The 24212-nt window shown below is 42.5% G+C and overlaps 4 protein-coding genes across 6 annotated transcripts; 1 reads left to right on the top strand and 3 right to left on the bottom strand.

The window, feature by feature from the left end:
* Positions 1–464: 464 nt before the first annotated feature.
* zgc:92380 (uncharacterized protein LOC445086 homolog) lies at positions 465–5008 on the bottom strand. Of its 3 annotated transcripts, XM_041966136.1 has the most exons (9): positions 4396–5008; positions 3939–4315; positions 3720–3802; positions 3439–3595; positions 3194–3355; positions 2964–3089; positions 2322–2551; positions 1464–1498; positions 465–745 (listed from the first exon to the last, which is right to left on the bottom strand). In XM_041966136.1, the coding sequence occupies exons 2-9, from the start codon at positions 4305–4307 to the stop codon at positions 483–485; spliced, it is 1425 nt and encodes a 474-aa protein (XP_041822070.1). In that variant the 5' UTR covers positions 4308–4315; positions 4396–5008; the 3' UTR covers positions 465–482. The 3 variants fall into 3 exon arrangements, with proteins under 3 accessions (XP_041822070.1, XP_041822069.1, XP_041822071.1); XM_041966135.1 differs by having other exon boundaries at positions 3939–5008; XM_041966137.1 differs by lacking the exon at positions 1464–1498 and having other exon boundaries at positions 603–745; positions 3939–5008.
* On the top strand, positions 4674–9057 carry LOC121627300 (keratin, type II cytoskeletal 8-like). Its single transcript, XM_041966139.1, has 9 exons — positions 4674–4835; positions 5563–5771; positions 6056–6116; positions 6245–6340; positions 6579–6743; positions 6971–7096; positions 7195–7415; positions 7573–7598; positions 8624–9057. Exons 1-9 carry the CDS (start codon positions 4674–4676, stop codon positions 8803–8805), a joined length of 1248 nt encoding a protein of 415 aa, XP_041822073.1. The 3' UTR covers positions 8806–9057.
* Positions 8941–13982, bottom strand: LOC121627299 (G-protein coupled bile acid receptor 1-like). The gene is made up of 2 exons (XM_041966138.1): positions 13805–13982; positions 8941–12188 (listed from the first exon to the last, which is right to left on the bottom strand). Exon 2 carries the CDS (start codon positions 12148–12150, stop codon positions 11101–11103), a length of 1050 nt encoding a protein of 349 aa, XP_041822072.1. The 5' UTR covers positions 12151–12188; positions 13805–13982; the 3' UTR covers positions 8941–11100.
* A 4390-nt stretch (positions 13983–18372) lies between these two features.
* On the bottom strand, positions 18373–23857 carry LOC121627415 (angio-associated, migratory cell protein). The gene is made up of 11 exons (XM_041966316.1): positions 23546–23857; positions 23254–23391; positions 23047–23166; positions 21747–21886; positions 21210–21354; positions 20668–20751; positions 20336–20451; positions 20114–20208; positions 19765–19855; positions 19020–19174; positions 18373–18925 (listed from the first exon to the last, which is right to left on the bottom strand). Exons 1-11 carry the CDS (start codon positions 23634–23636, stop codon positions 18850–18852), a joined length of 1251 nt encoding a protein of 416 aa, XP_041822250.1. The 5' UTR covers positions 23637–23857; the 3' UTR covers positions 18373–18849.
* Positions 23858–24212: the final 355 nt, after the last annotated feature.

Below are 24212 nucleotides of genomic sequence, written 5' to 3'. Positions count from 1 at the left end.
ATCAATCAGTTTAGTGTTTATTGCCTCCTTGCCAACTCACTGTAATAAACGGTTAATTTCACAGGTTTGATGGGGTGTTTTCTGTGCTGCTGGGTGATAATTTGCTGACTACTGTGACTATAAATATAATACACAAAAGAGCTAAAACAAACATGTTATGTTTGCAGCTTTTCCATGTAAGAAAGGAGCCCAATTTATAAGGTATACTTTATTTAGCTAAATAATGATATCCCTGAATGGGAATTCCTGCACTTTGTGATTATGAAAGTAAGTCGTGTGAAGATTAATTGATGTAAAAGAAATTAAAAAAAGCAATTGACACATAATTCACAAACCAAAACAGTGAGTAAAGAAAAAACTGCAGAGCGACTTTCTTTCTAAATCAAACGGATTTATTTGCTGGTATCAGAGAAAACACCTTAACAAGCCTGTAGTAGCCTCCAGGTTTGTCAGCAATAGTAAGAAACATTTTGATATGAAGATCAGGCTTTGGCCACTTCACCCTCCTTCTTGGGCTTTTCATCTTCATTCTCGGAAGAGGAAGAGGAGGAGGAGGAGGAGGAAGAAGAGGAAGAAGAGGAAGAAGAGGATGAGCCCTCATTTTTTTTGCTTTTTTTCTTTTTAGCGGGGCGGTTGTTCTGTGTCTTCTCAGTAGCAACCTCCTCAGCCTTGATGAGGTCTCCTCCCACCATTTCAGGAGCGCTTTCCTGCTGCTCGGGTACCTTATCTTCAGGCTTTTGCTGGCCTGGAAACAAGATGAATCAGATTTAACAAGCATATAATGTAGAAAGCATTTAATAATTTGGATTCATCAGATTTCCTTTAATCTGTGTGTACTTCTGCTGGATAGAGAATTTCAAATACAGGGCAAATAAATAATTTTGTATTTGATTGTCAAAATCAGTGCATTTATGGTTCCCATGTAGTGTTAAAATCTTTGGTGACGGCATGCAGCTACAGGTGCAAAGTGACAGGTGAGTGCAGTTTAGTGACCCTTCAGGCAAATAACGAGAATGATGACAAGATTGACACCACTCTCATGTCAAGCTGAAGCCAGCAGCCATTAGCTAAAAGAAACACAGGGAAACAGCTAGCTTGTATGAGGATCCTAAATCTACCCGCTGGCAGCCTAACTCTAAAGCTAAACACTAGTAAAATGCCAAATTTAAGTTTTTATTTTATTTCTTAATTTTTTTAACAGAATAGACAAATGAGATATGACACGAACTGTAGAGATGCTTGTAAACAGATTTTGTTAACACAGAACCAAGCTAGCTGGTTCCCTGTTTCCAGGCTAAGCTAAGCTAACCAGCTGCTGGCTGTAGCTTTATATCTAATAGACAGACATGAGAGTGGTACCAATTTTCTCATCTAAGTCTAAAAAGTGATGTAACTCTGCTGTTGATTTTAAAAGAATATTAAGGTGTAAACCACGTGGTGCCATACTGTGGATCTGGACTTACCGCTGTGCAGCGCATCCTCTAAAGACAACTCCACGCTGTCGGGGAAGAGGAGGATAAGCATGCTAACGTACTTAGTGGGAAACAGGTACACCATGCTTTTTTGTGTGCTATTCTTTTAAACCTTTTTGAAGAATGAATTTGACATTTTGGGAAATGCATTATTTAGCTTTTTTGCTTGGAGTCAGACGAGAAGATGCTAGCTTAGCCTAGCAGAAAGACTGGAAATGGGGGAACACATAGCTGTAGCTCCGTCTGGAGGTAAGTAACCCATCTAAAACTTTATTAACATGTTACATAAACCTCCATAAAACCACAACTTGTTATTTTTACTTATTGTTTTTTGTACAGATTAACGCACAAGATATAATGTGTTACTTTCAGGAGCTTTAGAGGCGCAAGTAGGCTAACCTTCAGACAGTGCAAAATAAGTCTGTTGTCAGTATTTGTGCTAAGCTATGCTAACTAGCTGTAGCGCAGAGTGCTCGCAAACTTCTTGTCTAACTCTGCTAAAAAGCGTTTTTGTATTGTATTGTGTATTTCCCTGTATGTCAAACTTTAAAGCTACATTAGGCATGATTTTTGGACTGCAGGAAAGCCATTTGTCTCTGCTAAATCGGATAAAATGCTAGCAAGGGGCGAGTTATGAATTTGAAATTTAAACTTTAATACATAATGCTGTAATGTCATATTAATTCACTATAGGTGCTCATGGTATCAAGCAAAGGGACAATTAAGATTAAAAAAAAAACTGTTGTTTTTCTGGATCAAGTGGTCACTTTTTGTTGTTTTCTGTTTTTTTCTATATATTCACTCAACTACAACCATCATGAAGTGTATCTGAGCCGGAACCACCCTCACCTTTCAGCGTCAGTTGTCATGCCATGAATCAGTTGCTGGTAGTTGCCAATTTCCGCCTCCAGCTTCATCTTAACGCACAGCAGATTGTTGTTGGTTTCCACGTGCTGCTCCACCTGTGACCTCACCTCCTTCAGCTCCGCCTCAAGGTCCAGTATCGCTTTATTGAGGGGGGTCAGGCGCTGACCATACTCCACTTTAGTGCTCCTCAGGGTTTCCTCCAGATTGTGGATCTGAAAAGAAGACATAAGGTGGTTTTGCTTTATATCCTTTTTTGGGTTCTATCCTCAAATCTCTTGTTTAAGAATGGTTAGTTTTGCTTTTTGTATAATAGGCCAACAGATCAGATCACTGTGACTTCTGGGAGCCTCAATCTTTTTCATGCTCATCATTTGCTTTGTTATGCAAGAGCAGAACCAGGTGGCTTGTCAGCGCACACGTCAAGAATTTGGCTTAAACTATCAGGTTCACAGCATGATGAGAGGGTAGTCAAGAATTTTTTTTTGAAAAAGCCAGGTACACTAAGATGCCTGCGGGGGGAATAAAGGAAATATTCGATGCGCCTCTGGAAGAATTGCTTCAAAGGTTTTAGGACTTTGCTTACGGCCTTTTAGGGATCTACTGTTTGTATTTGTGTGTGGTTACCGTGCTGTGCAGACTCTGGATCTTAATATCCAGAGTTTGTTTCCTTTTGAGCAGATCCTTGAGCTCCTTCTTGCTACTCTGCAAGACCTCATTGTTTTGGGCCTCCACCACCTTGATGTTTTCGAACTGAAGAAGAAAAAAGAAGATGGAAATTGTGAGATAAACAGAGGAGAGGGTGGAGATGTAATGGAGGAAGAAAACACTTGACATCCTGCACATGAAGAGCCTACCTTGCTCTGGTACCACTCCTCTGTCTCCTTCAGGTTCTTCTTGGCTAGTTTATCATACTGGCTGCGGATCTTGCTGAGTATTTCATTCAGGTTGGAGTTCTGGGAATCAATCTCCACCTTCACCTCAGAGTCCTTGATCTTCTCACGAAGGGCATCCACCCCCTACAAGAGCCACACACTAGTTTCCAACCGACACAGTTTCATTAGCTGATCTGGAAGTGTCTGGTTTTTCTTTCCAGTCTCACCTCTTTGTGTTCCTGCTTGAGGCGAGCAAGCTCCTCCTTCACCAAATCAATCTCTTTCTGTGTCTGCTTCCGGTTCAGCTTGGTATCCTCATTGGTCTTCTTCAGATCCTCCAGGTCTTTTTCTAAAATCCTCCGTGCCCTTTTCTCATCCTCCAGCCTGCACACAGAGAAAAACCCAGCCATGATCCACACCATTGCATCTTAATCTAAATTCTCATCTGAATCACTGACTTTTAGATCACGAAAGAAATCAGGTTTTATCTACATTTCATGGAACTCACTTGTTCTTGAAGTCATCATTAGCCAGCTTGGTGTTGTCAATCTGGAGCAACAGCTTGGCATTGTCCATGGTGATGTCTTTGATCTTAGGAGAAGAAGGCATGGTGTATATATTACTAATAATATTTGAAGATCATTATTCCTTATTTCCAACCCAAGACATATTGCATTTAATATTTTTCTTCGAAGAACAACAGAAATAATGAAATCTGATTATCAACCTGCTTCTTGAGGGCCTCCAGGGGTTTCTCAGCCTCATCCCAGTCGCGTCCCACAGGTGCTTTCCTCTTGGCCAAAATTTCATCGATCTGTTTCTCCAGGTCCCCGTTTTCATTCTCCAGCTGCCTCACCCGGCCCAGGTAGCCGGACAGCCGGTCGTTCAGACCCCGTAGTGTCTGCTTGTCGTCCGCGGATGCGGCAGGAGCGGCCGGAGTTAGGGCAGCGGCAGGTTCGGCTGAAGCGGCGGGAGCGGAGTCTCTCTCCGTCTCGTTGCGCAGCACGTTGCGCAGGCCCTGCAGGCTCGCCACGGACACCCTGGAGCCCCTTCCCCCGGCTCCACCAAACATGCTTGCGGCGGTGTTTGAAGGCATGATCGCTGCTGGATTGTAGAGAGCTAACAGTGACAGAGTGTCTCAGACTGGAGAGATGCATGTGATGAGAGGGTACGCAGGTTTATACCTGGCTGTTACGCATCCGTCCGCCCCCATTGATGCCATTGGCTCATCACTCCTGGACAAACTGGTGCAGAGTCGAAATTCAAGTATTTCATGTTGAGTTTTCTTTTTTTCTCACTGTAATATTGCACTTGTCCTCTCTGGATTGGACACATGCAGAGTTTTGGGGAGGTGATGGGTTGTCCTAGTCCACTTTAAAAGCAGATGATCTGAGGGCTGCAGGTACATTCACCGCTCACCTGTTCAGTCTCCAGGCTTCAGATCGCTGTGACAAGCTGCAATATGTCCAAACCAAGAGATTACAGCAGTAAATCCTACTCCCCCAGCAGCACGGGACCGACCAAAAGCTTTCCGACCGGCAACAACATCGACCCGATGGGCAAGTCCCGGGAGAAGGACGACATGGTTGGACTCAATGACAAGTTCGTCAGGTTGATTGACAAGGTTTGTATATACAGTATTATTATTATTTAGTTAGGCAAAATGTTAAGTTAATTAGTCAGAGGTTATAACCAATAAAGACGCTTAGATTAATTAAACAGGCAAGAAATGATCATTTTACCCTCTCTTTGTGTTTATTCTAACTATTTAATATAATTTATTTAGGCCATTATAAATCAAAATGTTTCTGCATTTTCTTTTTCTTTTCTTTTCTTTTCTTTTTCTGCTAAATTAGTCATTAGTTTTGCTTGTCATGTTCTCGATTGTAAAACCTGTTTCCAGTCCCGGGGCCTGACTGACAGCCCGTTTCTGTCTGTCGTTTTCTGTGACCTGAGGCCATGAAAAGTGGCTCCTCTTCTGCAGGCTTCGCTTCACTTAAAGAGTGGGGCGGTTCATGTTGGACACCACCCTGTGGATAATTAGAAAACTTTAGTCAGAGGTTTTTCAGGGTCATGTAGACAGTCTTGCTTTTTGATAAGATTTTTATTTGATATATAGACTGAACACTTCGCCTCAATCTTTCTAGGCAAACATGATAATAGACTGCACATACATATTTGGAGTGTGCAAAAAATCCTCACCTGTCATTATCAGCATGAGCCACATAATAATAACGTGCCAAACTTGGCATGTAGCTACAGGATATATTCAGAGCTGACATTGTTTTGTTGCTGCCGACATATTCTGTATGTGTTTGCCCCCCCCCCCCCCCCCCCCCCCCCTGTTTTAGGTGAAACACCTGGAGGACGAGAACAAAAAGCTGGACACAAAGTTGAAGATCCTCAAAGAGCAGGAGGATTACGAGGGGAAAATTGACGACATCGTCAAGCAGGTGGAGAACGAGATGGAGCAGCAGATCGAGAACTTGATCCGCGACCACGAAAAACTGCAGGCTCAGCTGCTGAAGGACCAGGAGGAGGTGGAGGACATCAAGAAGAGGTCAGCACAGCAGGTCATGGTCTAGATGCTTTGACTCAGCCTCCACCACTTTTAAACCTGTCCACTGGTCCTGCACTATGTCTTTAAGTTAAAAAACAAGGGTGTGCACACATAGAAGAGGTCCTGATCTGAGTGAGAGTGTGTTAGTGTGTGTGACGGGAACGAATCTTTCTGTTATCCACAGACACAAACAACAAACACAAACACGACGACTCAAAACTATGTCAGTTATGTTATTATTGGCACAAACACATCTTTTGCCCTTTATTTTGTCTTGTTTTCAGCTATGAGGACGAGTTTCACAAGAAATCTGAGCTGGAGAATGAGTTTATCGTCACCAAAAAGGTACTGTTAGCTTCTTATGCTGCTTATTTATGCAACCATTTAGAAACATAGTAAAAACTCCCATAAAGTGACTCATTCCCCATGTCTGAAATATATTGATGCATGTGTTTAATGTGTGTGCGTAACAGGATGTAGATGAGGGCCACTTGGAGGCCGTAGATCTGGCTCTCGAGCTGGAGGACCTGATGGGAAAACTGGACTTCCTCAGGGTTGGTTATGACGAGGTACTGACAAAGTTTATTTCATTTTATTTTCATTGTCTTTCATTAGTTTTGTTCTATCTCTGTGATCTGTAAAGCTACAACCTTTTTGACCTGAAGAGAACGCTAACAATAACTTTATGTAGTAGGCTAACGGAACAGTTTAATAATAAATGTAGAATAAATATATCCTCAAAATGTGCTGAACAAGTTCCATTTGAGACTACATTAACTCTGTTGTACTCGTGTCTGCCCCCTGCAGGAGATCAAGGAGCTGGAGTCGCAAATCCAGAACGAGACCGTGGTCTTGCAGGACAGCGGCAAACGCTCTCTGGACATGGACGAGATCATCAAGAGTGTCAAGAATCAGTATGCCAGCATGGCCGCCCGCACCAGGGAGGAAGCAGAGTACTGGAACCAGAAAAAGGTGAGGAAGATTATACATAGAGGACATAGTTCTTGGCTTTTTTGCGCTTACAAAGTGTGATGTTATGGTGTCCTAATGCCACTAAATAGATCATTGCTTCTTTTTCAAAGCCTCCAATGTGCAAATGTGAGTGAAATGTGAATAAAATGCACAATATGTGAGGCCAGATGCTGTTGAAAAAAAGCATGCATTCTCAGTTTTGCTGTTTTCTTCCGTCCCCCGCTTAGATTGATGCCATGGTCTTTAGCGCAGGACAGCAGGAGCAGGAAGTGCGTGATTTAAAGAGGGAGATCTCAGACATGGTGCGCCACATCCAGAGGCTCACCGGGGACCTGGAAGCTCTCATCAGGAAGGTTGGGACCACAGAGATAAACACTCCCAGAGTTCAGGCCAAAGCAAACATCTATCCATCAGTATCTGATCTTTACTTTTCTCTCTGTTTTCCTGTTAGGAAGAGTCCCTGAGGAAGGAAGTCATTGACATTAGGACAGAAGGAGACACCAACCTGGAGAAGGCCCGGCAGGACATCGCCCAGCTGGAGGAGGCCTTGAGACGGGCTAAGCAAGAGTTGGCTAGACAGATCCGCGAACACCAGGAGCTGATGAACCTGAAGCTGGCCCTGGACATCGAGATCGCCACCTACCGCAAGCTGCTGGAGGGCGAGGAGCAGAGGTATGTGAGCAGCTGGGATTTGGGTGTAGACAGATGAGAGCGCATTAATATGCATGACCTTCTATTCAGTGTATTCACTCATGTTGCTGTTTGTTGAAATATACCATGATGCATTGATGCTGACGCTAACAACTGTCTCTGCTCTACCTCTGTGAAGAATGAATGACCTCATGCGCCAAGCAGGTGAGAGCCATTTTGTAAAAGCAAAGTTGAGAGGAAAGTGGGAAAAAATGGTGGTTGTGTGGCAGAAATAGATTTCTTTCTGGTTTTCTACCCTGCTTGTCATTTGGTGACCCCTCTGCCTTGTCTTGCAACCACTTTTGGGGCTCCAGACCCCCAGGTTGGGAACCACTAATCTAAAACATTGATAAATTTCTTCCAATTTTTGCACAATTTAAGTACTCAATATACCAGAGTGGAATACAGCTAAATAATGCAAATGTAGTGGTGGAAAAGTACTGAAGTCATTTACTTAAATAAAAGTAGTAATACCACAGCGTAGAAGTGCTCTGTTAAGTAAAAGTCCTGCATTTAAAATTTTGCTCAAGTAAAAATACAAAAGTATCAGCATAAATATCCACTGATAATACCAAAAGTAATCATTATGCATTAAATTATGATATCACACTGTCTGTTACATTAAGTTTAGGTATCACTTTAATGGTGCAGCAGATAAAGGTGGGGCTAATTTAAATTACTTCATAAACTGATGGGTATCTTAATTTTTAATTATATATCATATTTTATTTGTTAATTATATTTTATGTCAATCTGAATCTGTAAAGTAACAAGTAACTTGATTTATCAAATAAATGTGGTTGAGTAAAAACTATAATATTTATTTAGTAGAAATATAAAATAACATAAAACGGAAATACTCAGGTAAAGTACAACTACCACAAAATTGTACTTGGTTCCCTGTCAGGATGTTTTTGAAAGGAATTCTGGGAAATGTAGGGAATCACTAATTGAAGTAGAGGTCGACAAAGAAGGTCGAAAGATACAGCAAAACTAAATCTAATATAATTAGAGTTTATAAAATAGCATGAAAACAGTGTAAATTTGAAAGAACAAAAATAGACACAGTAATAAAAACAAACCTGCATTCATTTCAAACACACCCGCATCCTCATGATTGATCCATGTTTTTTCTTTCACTCAGATTTCTAAAAACAAACCAATCAATCCGAGTCCTTACTTGCATGCAGACGTTCACCTGCCGGAGAAGTCGCAAGCCCCAGAACCCACCGTCGTCCCGGCAACCACCTTTATCCCTGCAGATAGTGTTATCCCACCAGTGTGCCCCTCCTCCAAGAAACGGCTGTTGATCCGTGTGGAAGTGGAGGCAGGCAGAGTCGTGTCTGAGAGCACCCATTATACTGAAGAGTGACTGGCACTGTGCATCGCTCCTCTGTCTGCAGCGTTTCAGGATATCTGCAAAACGTGACTTTAAAAAGTGAAAGTTCAAAGTTAAATTAAACGCTTGAAGAATCATCATGACACAGAATTTCAATGCAATCACCATTACCTTTATTTGTGTGCTTTCTGGTGGAGTGAGCAGTCTGACAATTGTTTTTGGCAGGTTGAGGGTTTTTTTTCCTAGAATCAGTGCTTGAAGATGGAGACATTTTGTTTATGCCAAGCAGTGTTTTTAAAAAGGTTTTCTTATCTTTGTTTGCATGTGCAAAGACTTCCTGTTCCTGGCATAATCTGAGTACTTTTTCAGCTTTCTGCAGTTGTTTCTCTCGTTCCTTTGTGAGCTTTGTGAAAAAGAAAACCCGCACATGTAATGGTGTAAAGGTTTCTAATGAAGTGAACAATAAAATGGGGAAGTTGTGGGACGGAGCAGGTGGTTAGCGTGAGTCTTTGTTCTGTTGGTCCACGTCTTGTTACATCAGCAAGGACAAGTTGTTTACGAGAATCACAAGAGGTCAAGTTAGGGGAAGCAGATTTTTACAGGAAACTAATATTCATGAGAACTTTAACAATGAGACATGAGACTTCTTTTTATTTTACACTCGGACTGAAAGCATATTTGCAAAAACGTTGAGAATCCAGACAGCTTGGATATACTGTGTTTGTCAGATAAAACAGAGTCTGTCTGCTTGAAACAGAAAGCAGTCAATCATTAGGAGCTGGAGCCGGACGGTCTTGTCCTGTCTTCATTTTTCCTTCCTCCTCCTCTTTTTCCTCCTCCTCCTCCGGTTCTCCTCTGTCTTCTGGACACATACGTAATATTCTGATGTGGAAAACATGTTGGAACATAGCTTGGCGAAGCAGCACAGGCAGATTGTGTACCCTGAACCCATGATCCCATCTCTCCTAATGTCCCACAACAGTTCAGACCTTGTTTGCTCTTTAATTTGATTGTAGTGTGCTTTTCCTCCTGAGCTCGCTCGTCTTTGGGCATCTTGTTACCACTCACATACTGTACACATTTAAAACCACATTTTGACTGGGGAAACAAATAATATGTTCTGTGTTTAATCAAGTCTCAAATAAAAATCTAATTTCCCTTGAACGGGAAATTAAACTTTTAGTCTCTGAATACAGTTTGCAAGCAGTTTTTACAGTATTTAACCTTCCTGTAACATTTACTGGACCTCCGTATGGAAGAAACTTGAAACTCATAACTTGGTGGATTTGCAGACATTGTTTTCACTCTTGTTGAATCCCTAATCTCCTCATGTCGTGCAGATGTATTACGGACTGTGGATGCATCTGTCTCCCTCTTCAGCTTGCATACCAGCATATAGATAAACACTAGTAAGGGAAGTAGGAGTTAACATTTCAAGCAGGTGGGTGACAGATAGAGAAAATCTACGACCAGTGAAACTGATGTCCAGAGCAGGCAGCACAAAGAGAAATGAGGATGTACTGTACCTCACTGGTACAAGGGTTTTATTTAACTTTTGTATTTTTATATCTGCTTGCAACTGCATGGTTGCAGACTTAAGCACCATTCGGACAGGATTTATTTCTCTGGGGCAGGTGGGTTTCACATTACTGGCAGCGGCCTTTAATCCCACCTAGAGTGCTTATGTGGTAGTTTTTTCACCCTCATCACAGCCATAATTACAGCCTTTTATTTTGAAATGCACCTCTGACCTGCTTTTCCTTCCACATTTTTTTTTTATCAGTGTGAAATTTGACTGGAAACATATTAACACCAACATATCGGCTTGTTTGGAAACCAATATGACAGCAGACAAAAATTAAAACCACCTTAAAAGCTCATCGAATGTGCTGTTGCTATTGGCATTCTCTTTTGTCTGGTCTTGCAAAACGTCCGTCTATTAAAGACCAGATCTTGCAATTTCTCAACAGCTACAATGCTGTCTGCAACTGTGAGTTAAATTACAGAGAAACACAGTGAATATTTGAATCCAAACCTCCTTCTGTAATATTGAGCCTGTCTGAATGAGGCTTTAGGCTTTTCTTTCAAGTCAGCTAAATTCTGAAAATGTAATGGAAAAAACAACTGATGTTTCTAAACCCAGTGTCATGGTGGCGGCCTTTATTTGGAGCACTGACAATTCATTGTGATAGAATGAATGCAGGAGTCTTTTTCTGCTGTAATGCAATATTTCCTCCTGGTGGCCTAATCAATACCTTGGGCATGATGTTAATCAACCCTGGCAACATAATCTCATATCCATAAATATTCATATTCATCAGTATTTCCTCAGACTGCCACTGCCTCTGATCCCTGCGTCCTTCGCCTCCATCTGTCTCGGAGCTTCTGGAGAATTTTGGTTGCAGGTTCTGTGTACTGCCTGTTAGCAAGGCCGAGCACCAGCGGCACCACGGCCATGCTTCCGATACCAGTGCACGACAGCACAATGTGAGTGGTGGAGCTCCACTTGGTGTCACTGATCAAGAAGGCGATGCAGACGTGCATGTAAATGAGGTAGGGAACCCAGCATGCGAGAAAGGTCAGCGACACCGCCACCACGCAGCGGGTGTACCGCAGGTTCAGCCTCTGCTCTTGGTCTGAGGCCTGACTTCCCCGTTCCACTGAACGATGAAGACGGCAAATGTCCTTCATCTGGCCCCGGGTGATCCATAAAACACGTCCGGTCATGCCAGCGATGGTAAGAATGGCCGGTAAGACGAGTCCGTACACCTCTAGGTAGATAAAAGCATTGGGGAATACTCGCCTGTACGAGCAGCAGGTGGTGCCGTTTGTTGAACAAAATGGCGTAATCTTTTGGCTACTTGCACAACAGCCGTCCCAATCTGGCCCTGTCCAGTTATTCCACCCAAATGCTGGTAGAGATGCGTACAGAAGCGGAGGCGCCCACACCACAAGCAACGCCAGAGGAAAACTGCGATGCATCCACAAGTTATTGTAATGCAGGGGGTCAATGATGCAAATGTAGCGCTCATAGTGGACCATTACCAGGTTTAAAAGAAATGCTAGGAAGAGGAAATTTGGGAAAATGTGAGCCACCATGCAGGAACTAAAACTTAACTCCCGGTTCACACCCATTAATGGTATGAAAGGAAGCGCCACACCTGTGCACAAATCTGCTACTAACAGGCTGAGGAAGAAGTAGTTGGGCGTGTTGTGGAGCTGGCGGTTCCAGGCAATGCCCAAGATAATGACAAGGTTGGCCAGGATGATGGAGGTCGACAGCGGTATGGTGATGGTGTAGATGAGCTGCTCCCTAGAGAGCAGAGCACGGGAGTCGTTGCAGTCCATCATGTGTGAAACCTGCAGACTTCCTTCCATTTGCAGCCCGGCGCCACTCCCATCAAGCTACAGCTGCCCTGTAAGGAAGGAGAAACATGGTCAAAGTCGCTGTGGCGGGCGTGTAAACTGAGAGGCTTTGATTGCCTTTTTCTCTGAAGAGTTTGCTGTTGTTGCTTAACATGGATATACAGGACTTGAACTTGCAGAGGAAATGCAACTGAGCAGAGTGAAAGAAGAGATGCAGGCAGGGGAGCAGAGTGGATGATCAGAAATGGATTGTGGGAGTTCAGGAGAGAGCAGAAACTCTGAACTCAGAATAGGTACAATCTGGATATCCATACAGATTTTATTGGTTGAAAGAGATACGTCTATTCTGGCTACTGGTATGAGCCACTCCACAGTTGAAATTCATTCAAATTCAGTCCAAGCCGTGTGAGCCGACTATCATTGCAGTCCTTCTTTATATAAAGGCACCATGTTGCAAAGGACAGTGTAGTGTTCAAACTGAAAAGGCAAAAGATGTTGAGCAAATTTCAAGAGAACGATAACTGAGATGATTTATTCTCACTGCATCTCGGGGGCGTGGAGGAAGTCAGCATCAAGGCCGCAGTGTAGACAGGAACTTATTCAGGAAAGAACTCTCTATAGAAAGATGAAGCCGGCTTCACCGTAGCAGAAGATGAATAGGATGTCAAGGAAAAGAAATATTCCTGTTTCGGTTTAGTAATATGCACCATTTCTGTCTCATCAGGTGGTTGATGCATATCTACATTTTTTATGGCTACATTAGATAAATCAAGGTTGCATAAATCAAGTTCTCCTGCCCAATATTTCATCATCTGTATGCCCCTTGTTTTATCTGTTAAGCCCTCAAGAGGAACGATATAGAACACCCTTTCTTTAATGCTGCTCTGAATCTACTCTGTTTCTCACTATAAAAAACATTTTCTCTTTGTGGTTTTTGTATGAAGTAAAGAAATCTGCTCCAGGTATGATAAGCAGACAGTCCCGGCACAACAGCGACAGCCTGCAGTGATCTTTAACCCGACAATAACAGCCAAGAATAAAAGCACACGTTAATGGAGGTCGCTCTCATTCAATAATTCATCATCTTGGACTCTGGAGTTACAACTCCTTTTCTATCCGTTGTGTTTTAGAGAGTGAGACATGTCCTGGAGATAAGTCCATTTATGGTCGGAGGAAACGTTCACAGATGAACTACAATAAATAAAGCGCTGTGCAACAATCGTTTATATGCACAAATTAACTTCATATATGATAATGATGTTAGAAATAAACCCTGCAACATGTCAGTATTTCCAGTGTCCACCTACATAACATACGATCTGAAAGCAAACAAGCTCAATGAAGGGAATTTTATGGTATCAAAGTCCTGTTACAGTTTCAGTAAATTACTGCTTTTAAAGGGGGTTTAAAAGGTGGACACAGAAACAAATAGGTTTTTCAGCAGTTTGGCTTAATTTTACACGTTCTGCCTCTATAACCTCAAGCGTCTTTGTTTTTCATGAAATGTATTATAAAGGCATTTTCTGATGCTTCACAACACAAATACTTAAAAAAAATAATAAAATTCTGCAATCCATGTAATGTAGAAAGTGATGATATGACTTAAAACAAATCACCAGAAGTACAAAATGATCTGTTGCAAATATAATGAAAATAAAGCTTTTACCTTAGGATGAACAGTCCAGTCATGTATACTTTGAAGAAAAAGCCAATAAAAACCAGCTTCTTGTCACTCTCCTGATAACTTCAGCCTGTTCCCTTCATGACATCCACAAGCAGAAGGTGCAGCCTCTGCCTTTTTATCCTTTAAGATCCTTTCAGTCAAGCGATCCACACAGCATCAAAACCCCATGACAAACTACAGGAGAGACGGAGAGGAGCGTTGGCTGATCCTCTCAGAGACTTTAAAGGGGAAGTGCACAGTGAAGGAGGAGGAAGGAGGTGACAGCAGCTGTACTGTATGTCTCTCTGTTCCTGAGTTGGGGGGGTGGCGCTGGTCTCACTGAGGATGAGGCAGGAGTGTTCGCTGACCGTTCACATCATGCTCTTCTTCGTACTCTTCGTTCCATCAGCCCCTGTAGATGCTGCGGTGCTTGTCCATGAATGGAAGAGGATGGAAAGCTGTTATCACTGCAGCCTGAGAATGATAAGAGCATTCCAGTAGACCAGGCATGTGGTTCGGTTTCCCTTTGTTACTCATCTCAAGAAAGAGCGTGAATGACAACATGAATGAATCTCAATCCTCCAAGAGGTTTACGAATACTTATAGCATTTTTCTCAGGGGAAAAGTTGAATATTTGATAGCAGGACAAAAACATGTTGGATGTGTGGGCATCAGTCTACAGGTTTGAGGAAGTGGGCCATATAAATTATTTTATGTGCATGATAATGTGAGTAAATACATTTTGAAATAAATGGGGAAATAAATAGATCTTTAGTACAGACACACAATGGATTGAACTTTAACATATTTGTTGCTTTTTGGCTAAATTTATATTTGTATACAGTTCATTTTTAATGCATCTTTATTCATGCACTCAGCTTTGCATTTCCAGTGTCACTTTTGGAAATGGTTACATTATTTAGATTAGGTGTTTAAGATTGATTTTTGCTGTGGGATTTACAAACCAATCAATTCTCTGGAAAATAAAATTATTTATTGTGATTGTTGCCAATAAGTTGAGAAAAACAGGATGTTCTTGTCCCCTAACTTTATAATCAAATAAAACCCAAAGCTCTTTCACAAATAATCTGCGTACCAACAGTTCAGCTTCTGCACGTCTACACAGAAAACTGTCAGATAGCACAGATGCTATCTGCAGACAGTTAGCTTAGCGCCAAGACTGAGTGGAAGAACATTAAAAAAGCTAGCCTGTTTGTCTAAAGTGACAAAATTAGAATATCAAAACTTCTAAAGCTCAATTGTTAGCATTTTTTATCTTTTTTGTTTAATTAAAATACAAACAGTGATGTAAAAACAGCAAATTGTTGCTTTTGGAGGAGCTACTGTGACTGCGCGGAGCGATTAAGCTAATGCTAAAGCTCTTAGTTGTTTAAAACCAGCCATAGACGTACCTAGAGCTACTTTCTGTGTAAACTTACATTGTATTTATTTCATTTTTTGAGAATCACAAGACAAAATAACTTCTCACTTATTCTGGCGTCAGAAGTAATTTTAGTAATCAATCTGTTGTCAATGCACCTGACAGCCTGCATAAAGCCTGTCAGGTACAGCCATACCATGCTCGAAGTAGGTTAAAACAAATGCTAAGATGTATTTGCTCCTTTTATTTGGCCCAAGACTGACCTAAACATATACATACAACCGTGTGTACGTCTTAATTCATAACAGCTGTCACACGTGTCTGGTATTTAAACACAGCTGTGGATGGAGGGCCGGCGCTGACCCCTGTTTTTAGCCAAACACGGACGCCTCCTTCGCTGATAGCCCGGAGCAGACCTGGTGCCGGCAGACATGGACAAGCTCCAGTCAGATAATGGTTTTAAACAGAAACGTTCCTGAGTGTAGGAGCATCTGGGAAGACACTACGCAGGGAGGACAAGCTGGACGTGAAACCACAACATCTTCACATTACAAAGGAGGAGACGGAGCATCTTGGCTTTCCTGGAACAGCCCGCCACTTACCAGTAGGCCTACATCAAAGGTATAATCTTGTTTTTTTATATATATATACACAGTGGAAAAATTGAATATGATGTTATTAATTAAAGGCACATTCAGTCAGAACTCTGCTGGCAGAGAAGCTCAAAGCTTTTTTTTGTCAAGCTGGCTAACGTTAGCTAACGTATGACGCCACTTTGTTGCTCCCAGTTAGTGACCTAAACTCAAACAGGCCAAAAAATGAGCCAACCACTGTAAGTCGAGTATAAAATATAGATTAAAATACACTCATTTCCCAGTTTATTTGGTACATGTTGCTAAAATGTAAGCTAATATTTGTCCACCCCATGTGTATCACTGAGGAGAGGCTAAATAACAGAAAAGCTGCTGTGTATTAGCAAATACAATTCAAAAGCACCACAAACTACGCCCTCCAAAATGGCCGTGCAGTTGGATCAACGCGTCTCTGAAAGCGCCTCAACGAAACCTGAACGTCTGAACGGTTATGAAGGGGGGATTTACTGAAGGACTGCTGTGTTTGACTGCGGTAGCTTTAGCTAGCTGACATTTCCCCTGCCGGTGTTGACTCTCATTCCTCACTCACTTTCAGTATTTGTGTTTTGAGTACTTCAGTTTTCTCGAGCTCAGCAATTTCAGATATTTCAACAGCTTTTTTTTTTTTTTAGAAATGTGCTCACTTGTTTTATAACTAGTATTTTTCATTATTGCCACTGTAAAAGTATCAGTCATGTTAAGTACCGTCAGTCTGTTTTCATCCTGATCTCCCTTGAAATGCTGCAAAATGTTTTTTAGCGTGAGCTGGTTTTTCTGAGACAGATGCATTTTTAATGGGTTCGCCTCCCCTTCCTCCAGACGTGTTTACCTTGGCATCAGCACCTGCCTCTCCCTGCTCAGCCGATTTGTTCGGCATCTGTTGTCTGCACAGCAGCCCTCGGAGAATATGATCTGCAGTTTAATGGATCAGGCTTCAGCTGTGTTGAGGTCTAAAGGTGATAATCCTTTAGGCCACTAACCTTTGAGGCCAAACACACTGCTGTGTGGAAAATATCCTGTTGCCACTGAACGCCACACTTGACAGGTGTTATTTTCCCTGATCCATTGCAGCTGCATGAAACACTGCGGCTGAAACACTGTTGGATGAGATTTGCGCAACAAAATCTTTCTTTGATTTTTTGCTCCATCTTCCGACTTTACCAGACTCAGCAGTGTTTTCACGGCTTGCAAGAAGCGCACAAATATGCTTGTGCGTGCGAGTATTTTACTGCCTTCCTGTCTGGATGAGCTATGCATGCACACATGTGCACATGAAGACGTGTACAATGACTGTGTGAGCTGAGAATCCAGGTACAAGGAAGAAGCACTTGTGCACAGGATACCGATGTTTGTCCTCCTTGTTGAGGAGGACCAGAGGGCAGAGAAATAGTAGAACAACAACAGAGTGCAAGGAAAAGGATGGGTTTTGGCCTTGAAGCAGCAGAGGTGTTTGGACAACATACATGTAGACACTTTTTCTTCAACATGCATAGGAAACATGCAAACACCCTACATAAATATGAGCAGCAGCTTGCCTGTATTAAAGCACTGACATAGCAACAAGCAACAAAGTGGCTGTGGAGCTAATGTATTTCCAGATTGTAGGGAAGATGAGTCAGGGCAGTAAAGAGTCATGATAGCTCTATTTCGCACAGTCAACAACATCCACTTGTTTCATAAAAAGCATAATTGCTCGACAGCGTCGCGGTCATCTGCTGGGTTCAGGTTTTATTTCAGGAACATATTGGACGCTTTTCATGAGGAAGATTCTGTGTTTTTCCCCTCGCGACTTTACTGCCATCAGGCTGGAAAACAATTCTAAAACACATAGAGACGCATAGAAAACTCTCTACTGAAATATACATTTGAAGTTACCAATAAAACTGACAGCAGTGGCTCCACTGTTGCAGCTCCGGTCCTGTTAGTTCTGCTGTAAAGCTTAAAGCAATTTCAATATTTCTACTAAAAATAGAAAAAGCGCGTTTGTAGCATGTTGTTCCACAATACTGCTCGACTATTTCACAGTGAGTTAATGCAAATATTGACGAATTGATCATAAAGCACTGCATTCATTTTTGTTATACATGCACACTTTCAAAATAAGAGTAACACTTTAAGCGGCTCCATTATGGCGGCACTCACCTCCTTCACATTTACGATTTTCTACCTTTAATCATATCTGTGCTGCAGTTTTACTTGCTTAAATGTGCTGTCGTCTCCGGACTGACTCATCTCCTCCTTCTACTCTTATGTGATAAAACAAAAAAAACGATTCGAGTTAAAAATGACTCAAATGACAGTCTAAACAAGGAAATAGCCCACTTGTATTCAGAAAGATATTTCCAGTAGATTGCATATTTTTCTCAGCCCTCTGCATGTCAGCGTGACCCACGAAGTGACCACTTCAGTGCTTCACCTTGTCTAAACTGATAAACAGAGACAAAAATAGATGTCGGTATAAACTATTTCTCAGATGCAGATGAGGTTTAATTGTTTGAAGTGGTGGTGTGGACATCAGTCACAAATGACACCTTGTTGAAAATGAATTGTCATGGTTACCCAGAAGAAAGTATATTTATTTTTTGTTATTTACATTTGAGTTTACATCAAAAAATTCGCCTGAATAGACGGTAAGTCTGAAAGCTGGAAGACCACACCAACACACCCTTTGAATTAGACCCTTAAAATTAGAACTGAGACCAAAGGAAATTCCTCTTTCGGTCTCATGTTTTATGTCAAAAGCATTTTGGGCAGAACAGCAAAGGGGATGTTAACAAAAAAAAAAACTTGTAATGTATCACTCTTTAATTTTTCTTTTCTCTGTTTACTCTGTCAGGTTCTTCAAAAAGAGCAGACTGAGAGGAAAGAAACGAGGAACATCTTGTTTTTAAGAATCAGATGTGAAAGGCGTATAAGATGGTGAGACCACACGGCATTTTAAAATCCTGAGCAGAGAGGAAACACGTTCTCCAGTATTGAAAAAGTCTGATCGTAAAAAGTCTGACGTATTTCCTCTCCTCTCGCTCCTGCTGTCTTTATCGATCAGGTCTTTGGAGGCAGAAAACTTTCGCCCGGTTGTCTCCTGAAGCCGTTACTGCGACAGACGCTTCCCTGAAGGACAGATGGAAAAAAAAAAAGAGGCCACGAATGAAGAACCCAACTATCACGATAGAGGACCAGGTATCTCCGTGAAGAACGTTCTTACTTGTTGATGGTGAAGTCGAGGATCTCCGCAGTGTGGCCGCGGTACTCGGACACCATGCTGCCAGAACGAGCGTCCCATAAGCGCAACGCTCCGTCTAAACAGCAAGTGGACACCACAGAAGAAGACTCCTCCCACTGCAGGTGAACAATGCCAGCCTGTAGGAACACAGAGAGGGGTTTTAGGTGTGAACAGCAGCTCAACCTGTTTTGACAGCGGTTATGTAGCTAACCAGCACAATGTCAGTCAGACACTGTGTTTAAACAAGTTGGACTGATGGAAATGTTTGCCAAACTGTCCGTTACAGCATCTATAATTCATGTCTTTATAACGACAATATTGAGTTTGAGCTCATTGCTTTGCTGTTTTGGTTCATTCTCAACGCTCTCACAGAGCTGGCTGAAAAGCACGAAAAACCTTCTGTACACACCTGCTCAGCAGCAAACAGCAACAAACATAGTTAGCGACCAGCTGGTGAACACTCATTTAGCAGCGAAAGGGCCAGATCGTTCCCAAAAAACAGAGCTAAAAGTGTGATTATTGGACTTAAATTCACCTGGTGACCAGAAACATGACTCTTTGTGTCATCATGTTAAGACATGATCTGCACTCAAGCAACATCAACTTAACTGGACCCCACCGATGGCACCAGAAGCGGTTGCTCGAGGTTGTGCCCTCCATACAGGACACAGAGTTAAGACTGTAAATGCAAATGAAAGTAACTCTCCCTCTTTCTGCTGCTTGTTACCTCGTGTTGGCACCTGTGCCGCAGGACCTGTGTGGAGAGGTCGTATATGGCCAGAGTCCCTTCCAGGTACGCCACAGCTATAAGAGGCAGGCTGGAAAGCACGAGAGAGATGAAACATTTAAACTGGAGCAGCACTGTGCAGCTCAGTATGTCTGAAGATGAGATTCAGGATTCCTTCTTGTATTATACATCCACTCTCTGCTCTCTCCCCTGAATTCACCTGATAACAATACATAGAAACTTCTCTGCAATCCAATGTCCACTTCATCTTGATTCAACTACATGAGAGTTCTAATTACTTTATTCAGCTGGTGATGTTCATCAACGTTCACAATGCTTCACAACTCACATGTTGCAGAATCCCACAGATTCGACAGAGTTGGATTCTTCTTCGTCTTTTGATCCTTTGGCTTTGCCTCCATCCACAGAGAATGAGCCGACCACCTTCACACACACACACACAACCATAAAACACACATCGGCAGCCGACAGAGAACACTTTAGTCTTACAGAGAATGCAACTACAACAAACCTTCTTCTCTATCTTTTACTACGTCGTTCTGACACCCACCTTCCCTGTGGTGGTGTTGATGAGCTTGGCACGACCGTCCACTGAACCCGTCAGCACCAAAGAGCCATCCTTGTTGCACGCCAGGCAGGTCAGCGCCCCCTGGTGTCCGTCCTGACCTGTTGAACAAGACGAACCATGAATGCAACAGCAATGTGGATTTTCTCACTAATGCTGCTTATAGACTTTAAAATCAAGGCCAACGACTGTGAAATTAGTTCTTGTTGTTATGACTGTAATTTGATGAGTCTTGTCGATTGTTGCCCTGACAGTAAATAACTCTACTAAAAGCTTAAAATGTGGAGAGAACAGAAGGATGAAGCTGCCAGACTCACCTTTAATGACATGGATAGCGTTTCCCTGCTTTAAATCCCACACGCGTACCGTTCCGTCCTCATAACCCACCACGGCTCGTTTACCTGGAGAAAAGTTTCAAAAAATCTACACATTTCACTTCAAAGTACAATAACTGCATTGTTTCCACAAGACTTTAAAAGACCGTGTTTTTTTAATCAAGATCATCTGTTTTAACCAACAACTGTGTATGAAGATGTACGACAAAAGCGGCATCACAACATCTCCATCGCCCCCTGGTGGCTGGCTGCAGTACACGCCATAAACCCCACCCCCTCCATGTTTGTTCATTTTTCTGACAAGTTTGGCTGTAATTAGTTATTTGATGCTGTAAAAAGGGGGTGTGACGTCATGACAGACGTCGTCCACCTTTATTTAGAGAGATTTGTTTTAGCGTGTGTTTTGAGGCCAGAATCAAGAGTTCAGTATCCTGCAAAGCTTTTAATTGTAATTGTAAGCCCTGTAAAGCATCTTGTAACTGACGTTTGTGAGTGACTTAGTGTGTTGTTTTCTCATCTCTCACCATCAGGAAGGACTTTGCCGCTGGTGGCTTGGCATGCAGAACTCTGGAAGGTTTTACAGTCGCCCGAGGGGATCTTCCACATCCACATGTTGCCGTCGTCTGTTCCCGCCAGCAGCACCGGGGCGCAGGGATGCCACTCCAACCACTGAGGAGGAAGCAGGGCAGACAGCCACGAATTAATAGCTATGTTGCACACAAGCACACAGATTTTTCGCTCCAATTTCCACTCCAGTTTTCTATTAGCGGCCAGTGAGCTGGTCTTATAATTATTGTGGCTTGTGCCTTGCTAAAGGGCAACTCAGCAGTGGTGGTTGAGGAAGGGGAGAATGTCTAATCATTCACTTCCTCCACAAGACCGCAAATTCTCAGTCTGAGCGGTCTCTTATTTCCTCATAAATCCCTTCAGCTCCAATAAAAAGCTTTACGCAAGTGCTTACAGATGCACAAACTAAACAGTCACACAAATACACATTCTGGCTGATGCAGCATTTGCGGATTAGACTCTCAAACACACGCTCTCTGTGCTGCAGCTCTCACCTCCAGATCTCCCACTTCGAAGGACCAGATCTCCTCTTTGGTTCCAACTTTCCAAACTTTAATCATGCCGCTCATATCACCCGTCGCCACCAGGGAGGAGTCGTGGCTGAACAGGGCGCACGTCACAGAGTCTTTGTGACCTGAGGACACGAAGGGAAAAGATTTTTTTGTATGTTTCGTGAATTACTTTCGTGCAGATCCTGATCCGATATTGGATATTCTGGACATTCCCACCAGCAGGGACAACATCGAGCCACGCCCATAAAAGTCTTCATAGATTTTGACCAAGTGAGTTATATGAAAATTCACCCCCGTACAGTTGTCATGAACAGAGACATCAGCTATAGAGACCAATACTGTTTTTGTTCCAGACTGTTAACGTGATTATTTCTGCTGTATAGTTGAGCATTTTAATATGGAGGTCTATGTCCAGCCTCAAGTGGTCATTTTTGGCACATTTTTGTTTTACTTTTGTATTACTTTCATTAACTTTATTGACAACACAGGAACTTAAACACCCCACAATGGTCAGAGGACGCCGTCCACAAATCCAGGAGGCTCCCTGCTGACATTTTGTTCTCTTTTGCTGCAGTTGTGTTGTTTTCTCACAGAATTTAAATTTAATTTGTTTCTGCATCTAAAATTCCTGTTAATTCCATCCATCCATTTTCTTCCGCTTATCTGGCGCCGGGTCGCGGGGGCAGCAGTCTAAGCAGGGATGCCCACAGAGTTACTGGTGCAGGAGTTATTATCTTAATAATAACAATTTAGTAAATTTATATTATGTTATTACATTTGTTTTACAAAGTTAGGAAAGCAATGTTTAAGTCAAGTTGCCATAAACATGAACGAAAGATCCCGGTCTCTTCCACACAGTGGGGCACACAGCTCATCAATGACACACTGATATTGGATCAGAACTCAGTATCAATTCTGTGTAAACAAAGAAAACGGAACTTTTAGAAAAGGACTTCTTCTCAGTCACTGTCAGAGGCTGTGACGCCACCTTTCTGTTGCCTAGTAACAACAAACTCAGTCATTTTAAACGTCAGTTTTGTCAATCACATACAAAGTTGATGTCAACAACCTGAATCGATGTATATTTAGTCAGATTAGCCGCAAGTTTAGTTTAGTTCTTTGCCAACCAAAATAGGAAAAACACGAGGTGGTTTCCAGTCATTCTTGCTCTCTCTTTAGTCTGGACCGACCGGTGAACACAAGTGTGGACAGACAGCATTTACACAGCTGCAGAATGAACTAACGGCAGGTGTACCTGCAGCCATCAGTCTTTACCACTCACCTGTACACTCCAACAGCACTTCTCCATCGCTCACCCTCCAAACGTAGGCCTTATCATCCTCTCCTCCTGTCACTGCCATGCTGTTCGTAGCAGGATCCAAACTGACACAAAACACTGAACCTGGACCAAGGAGGGGATGAACAATTTGAAAGAGAAGGGACTAAAACTGGCTCATAATAAGGGCGTAAACCCAAGGCAAGGTGCTACCGGTGTGTTTGGAGAAGGTGAGCTCGCTGTCATCCTGCTCTGCCTCTGCCTCCATCTCGTCCTCGGTCTCCCAGCCTTCATCATCTGCGTTTGCAGAGTCTTCAAAGTCAACGTCCTCCAAGTCATCAGCCAAATCATCTGACAGCGAGAGAGAAAGGAAGTTAATAAAGATGGACGTCTGGATGGAGTCTCATTTCAGCTACCAGAGGCAAACATCGAGCCTGGCACAGATTATCACGGGTTTTGTTAAAGGTAAACGTGACTCAAGAGTTGTAAACCGTTTTCTACCCACCAGGGCCAGGTTCCGTATCGTTTAGGTCGATTACTTCAATGATTTCCTCATCTCCGTGGAGCTCAACCGCATTTTCCTCCGTGTTATCCATGCTGTTAGCAGGCTGAAAGCTAGTAAAACAACCGACAAGTAGCGGTGCGAGTAAAGCTAGCTAACCCGATCTGAGGCTAACTCACTATGAGTTGCTAACGTGATTAAAAGATACACTTTCGCTCACAAACGTCGCATTCAGTGTGAAGTGAATTTCGATAAACAATAGTTAAATGTCAACCTAACTGCCTCCCCATGTTTTTATCACGTTGTGGTGACTGGACAGACAGACGCATAATGATGACGCAAACACGTAGCCGCACCACCAGCGTCCATAGATACGTTTCCATGCGCGGTGTCATTTACCTACGTGTCCACAAGGTGGCAGCGTTGTACAAACTGAGTTGAACTGAAAATACTGCCAGTTTGTCGTGTGTTACAGTAACACCAACACTAATATTAACATTGGACTAAACCCTTTTTTACATTTTGTATGAAACTTCGTAGGTCACCTGACTGCGTAGGCTTGTACGCTAGCATGATCATGCTAAGATAATAAAAAATGCTACTTGTCCTTCTGTTACAGTGCAGGTTGATGATTATGCTGTTTTATTATTATTATTATCATTATTATTAT

This window comes from Chelmon rostratus, chromosome 24 (assembly GCF_017976325.1).
Source record: "Chelmon rostratus isolate fCheRos1 chromosome 24, fCheRos1.pri, whole genome shotgun sequence".
In the NCBI taxonomy this organism is placed as follows: Eukaryota; Metazoa; Chordata; class Actinopteri; order Chaetodontiformes; family Chaetodontidae; genus Chelmon; species Chelmon rostratus.
Note: the sequence above shows the minus strand (reverse complement) of the source record. Positions and strands in the feature narration are given on the sequence as shown.

Bases quoted from the DNA above. Each gene is read 5' to 3' on its own strand.
- zgc:92380 (XM_041966135.1), bottom strand. From the start codon at position 4,307: ATGCCTTCAAACACCGCCGCAAGCATGTTTGGTGGAGCCGGGGGAAGG. The intron at 3,596-3,719 runs GTGAGTTCCATG...CTCTGTGTGCAG, and splicing joins AATGATGACTTCAAGAACAA to GCTGGAGGATGAGAAAAGGG. The intron at 746-1,463 runs GTAAGTCCAGAT...TCTTGTTTCCAG, and splicing joins AGAGGATGCGCTGCACAGCG to GCCAGCAAAAGCCTGAAGAT.
- LOC121627300 (XM_041966139.1), top strand. From the start codon at position 4,674: ATGTCCAAACCAAGAGATTACAGCAGTAAATCCTACTCCCCCAGCAGC. The intron at 6,341-6,578 runs GTACTGACAAAG...TGCCCCCTGCAG, and splicing joins TCAGGGTTGGTTATGACGAG to GAGATCAAGGAGCTGGAGTC. The intron at 7,097-7,194 runs GTTGGGACCACA...TTTTCCTGTTAG, and splicing joins TGGAAGCTCTCATCAGGAAG to GAAGAGTCCCTGAGGAAGGA.
- LOC121627299 (XM_041966138.1), bottom strand. From the start codon at position 12,150: ATGGAAGGAAGTCTGCAGGTTTCACACATGATGGACTGCAACGACTCC.
- LOC121627415 (XM_041966316.1), bottom strand. From the start codon at position 23,636: ATGGATAACACGGAGGAAAATGCGGTTGAGCTCCACGGAGATGAGGAA. The intron at 20,209-20,335 runs GTGGGTGTCAGA...GTGTGTGTGAAG, and splicing joins TCAACACCACCACAGGGAAG to GTGGTCGGCTCATTCTCTGT. The intron at 19,175-19,764 runs GTAACAAGCAGC...GTGTTCCTACAG, and splicing joins GGCACAGGTGCCAACACGAG to GCTGGCATTGTTCACCTGCA.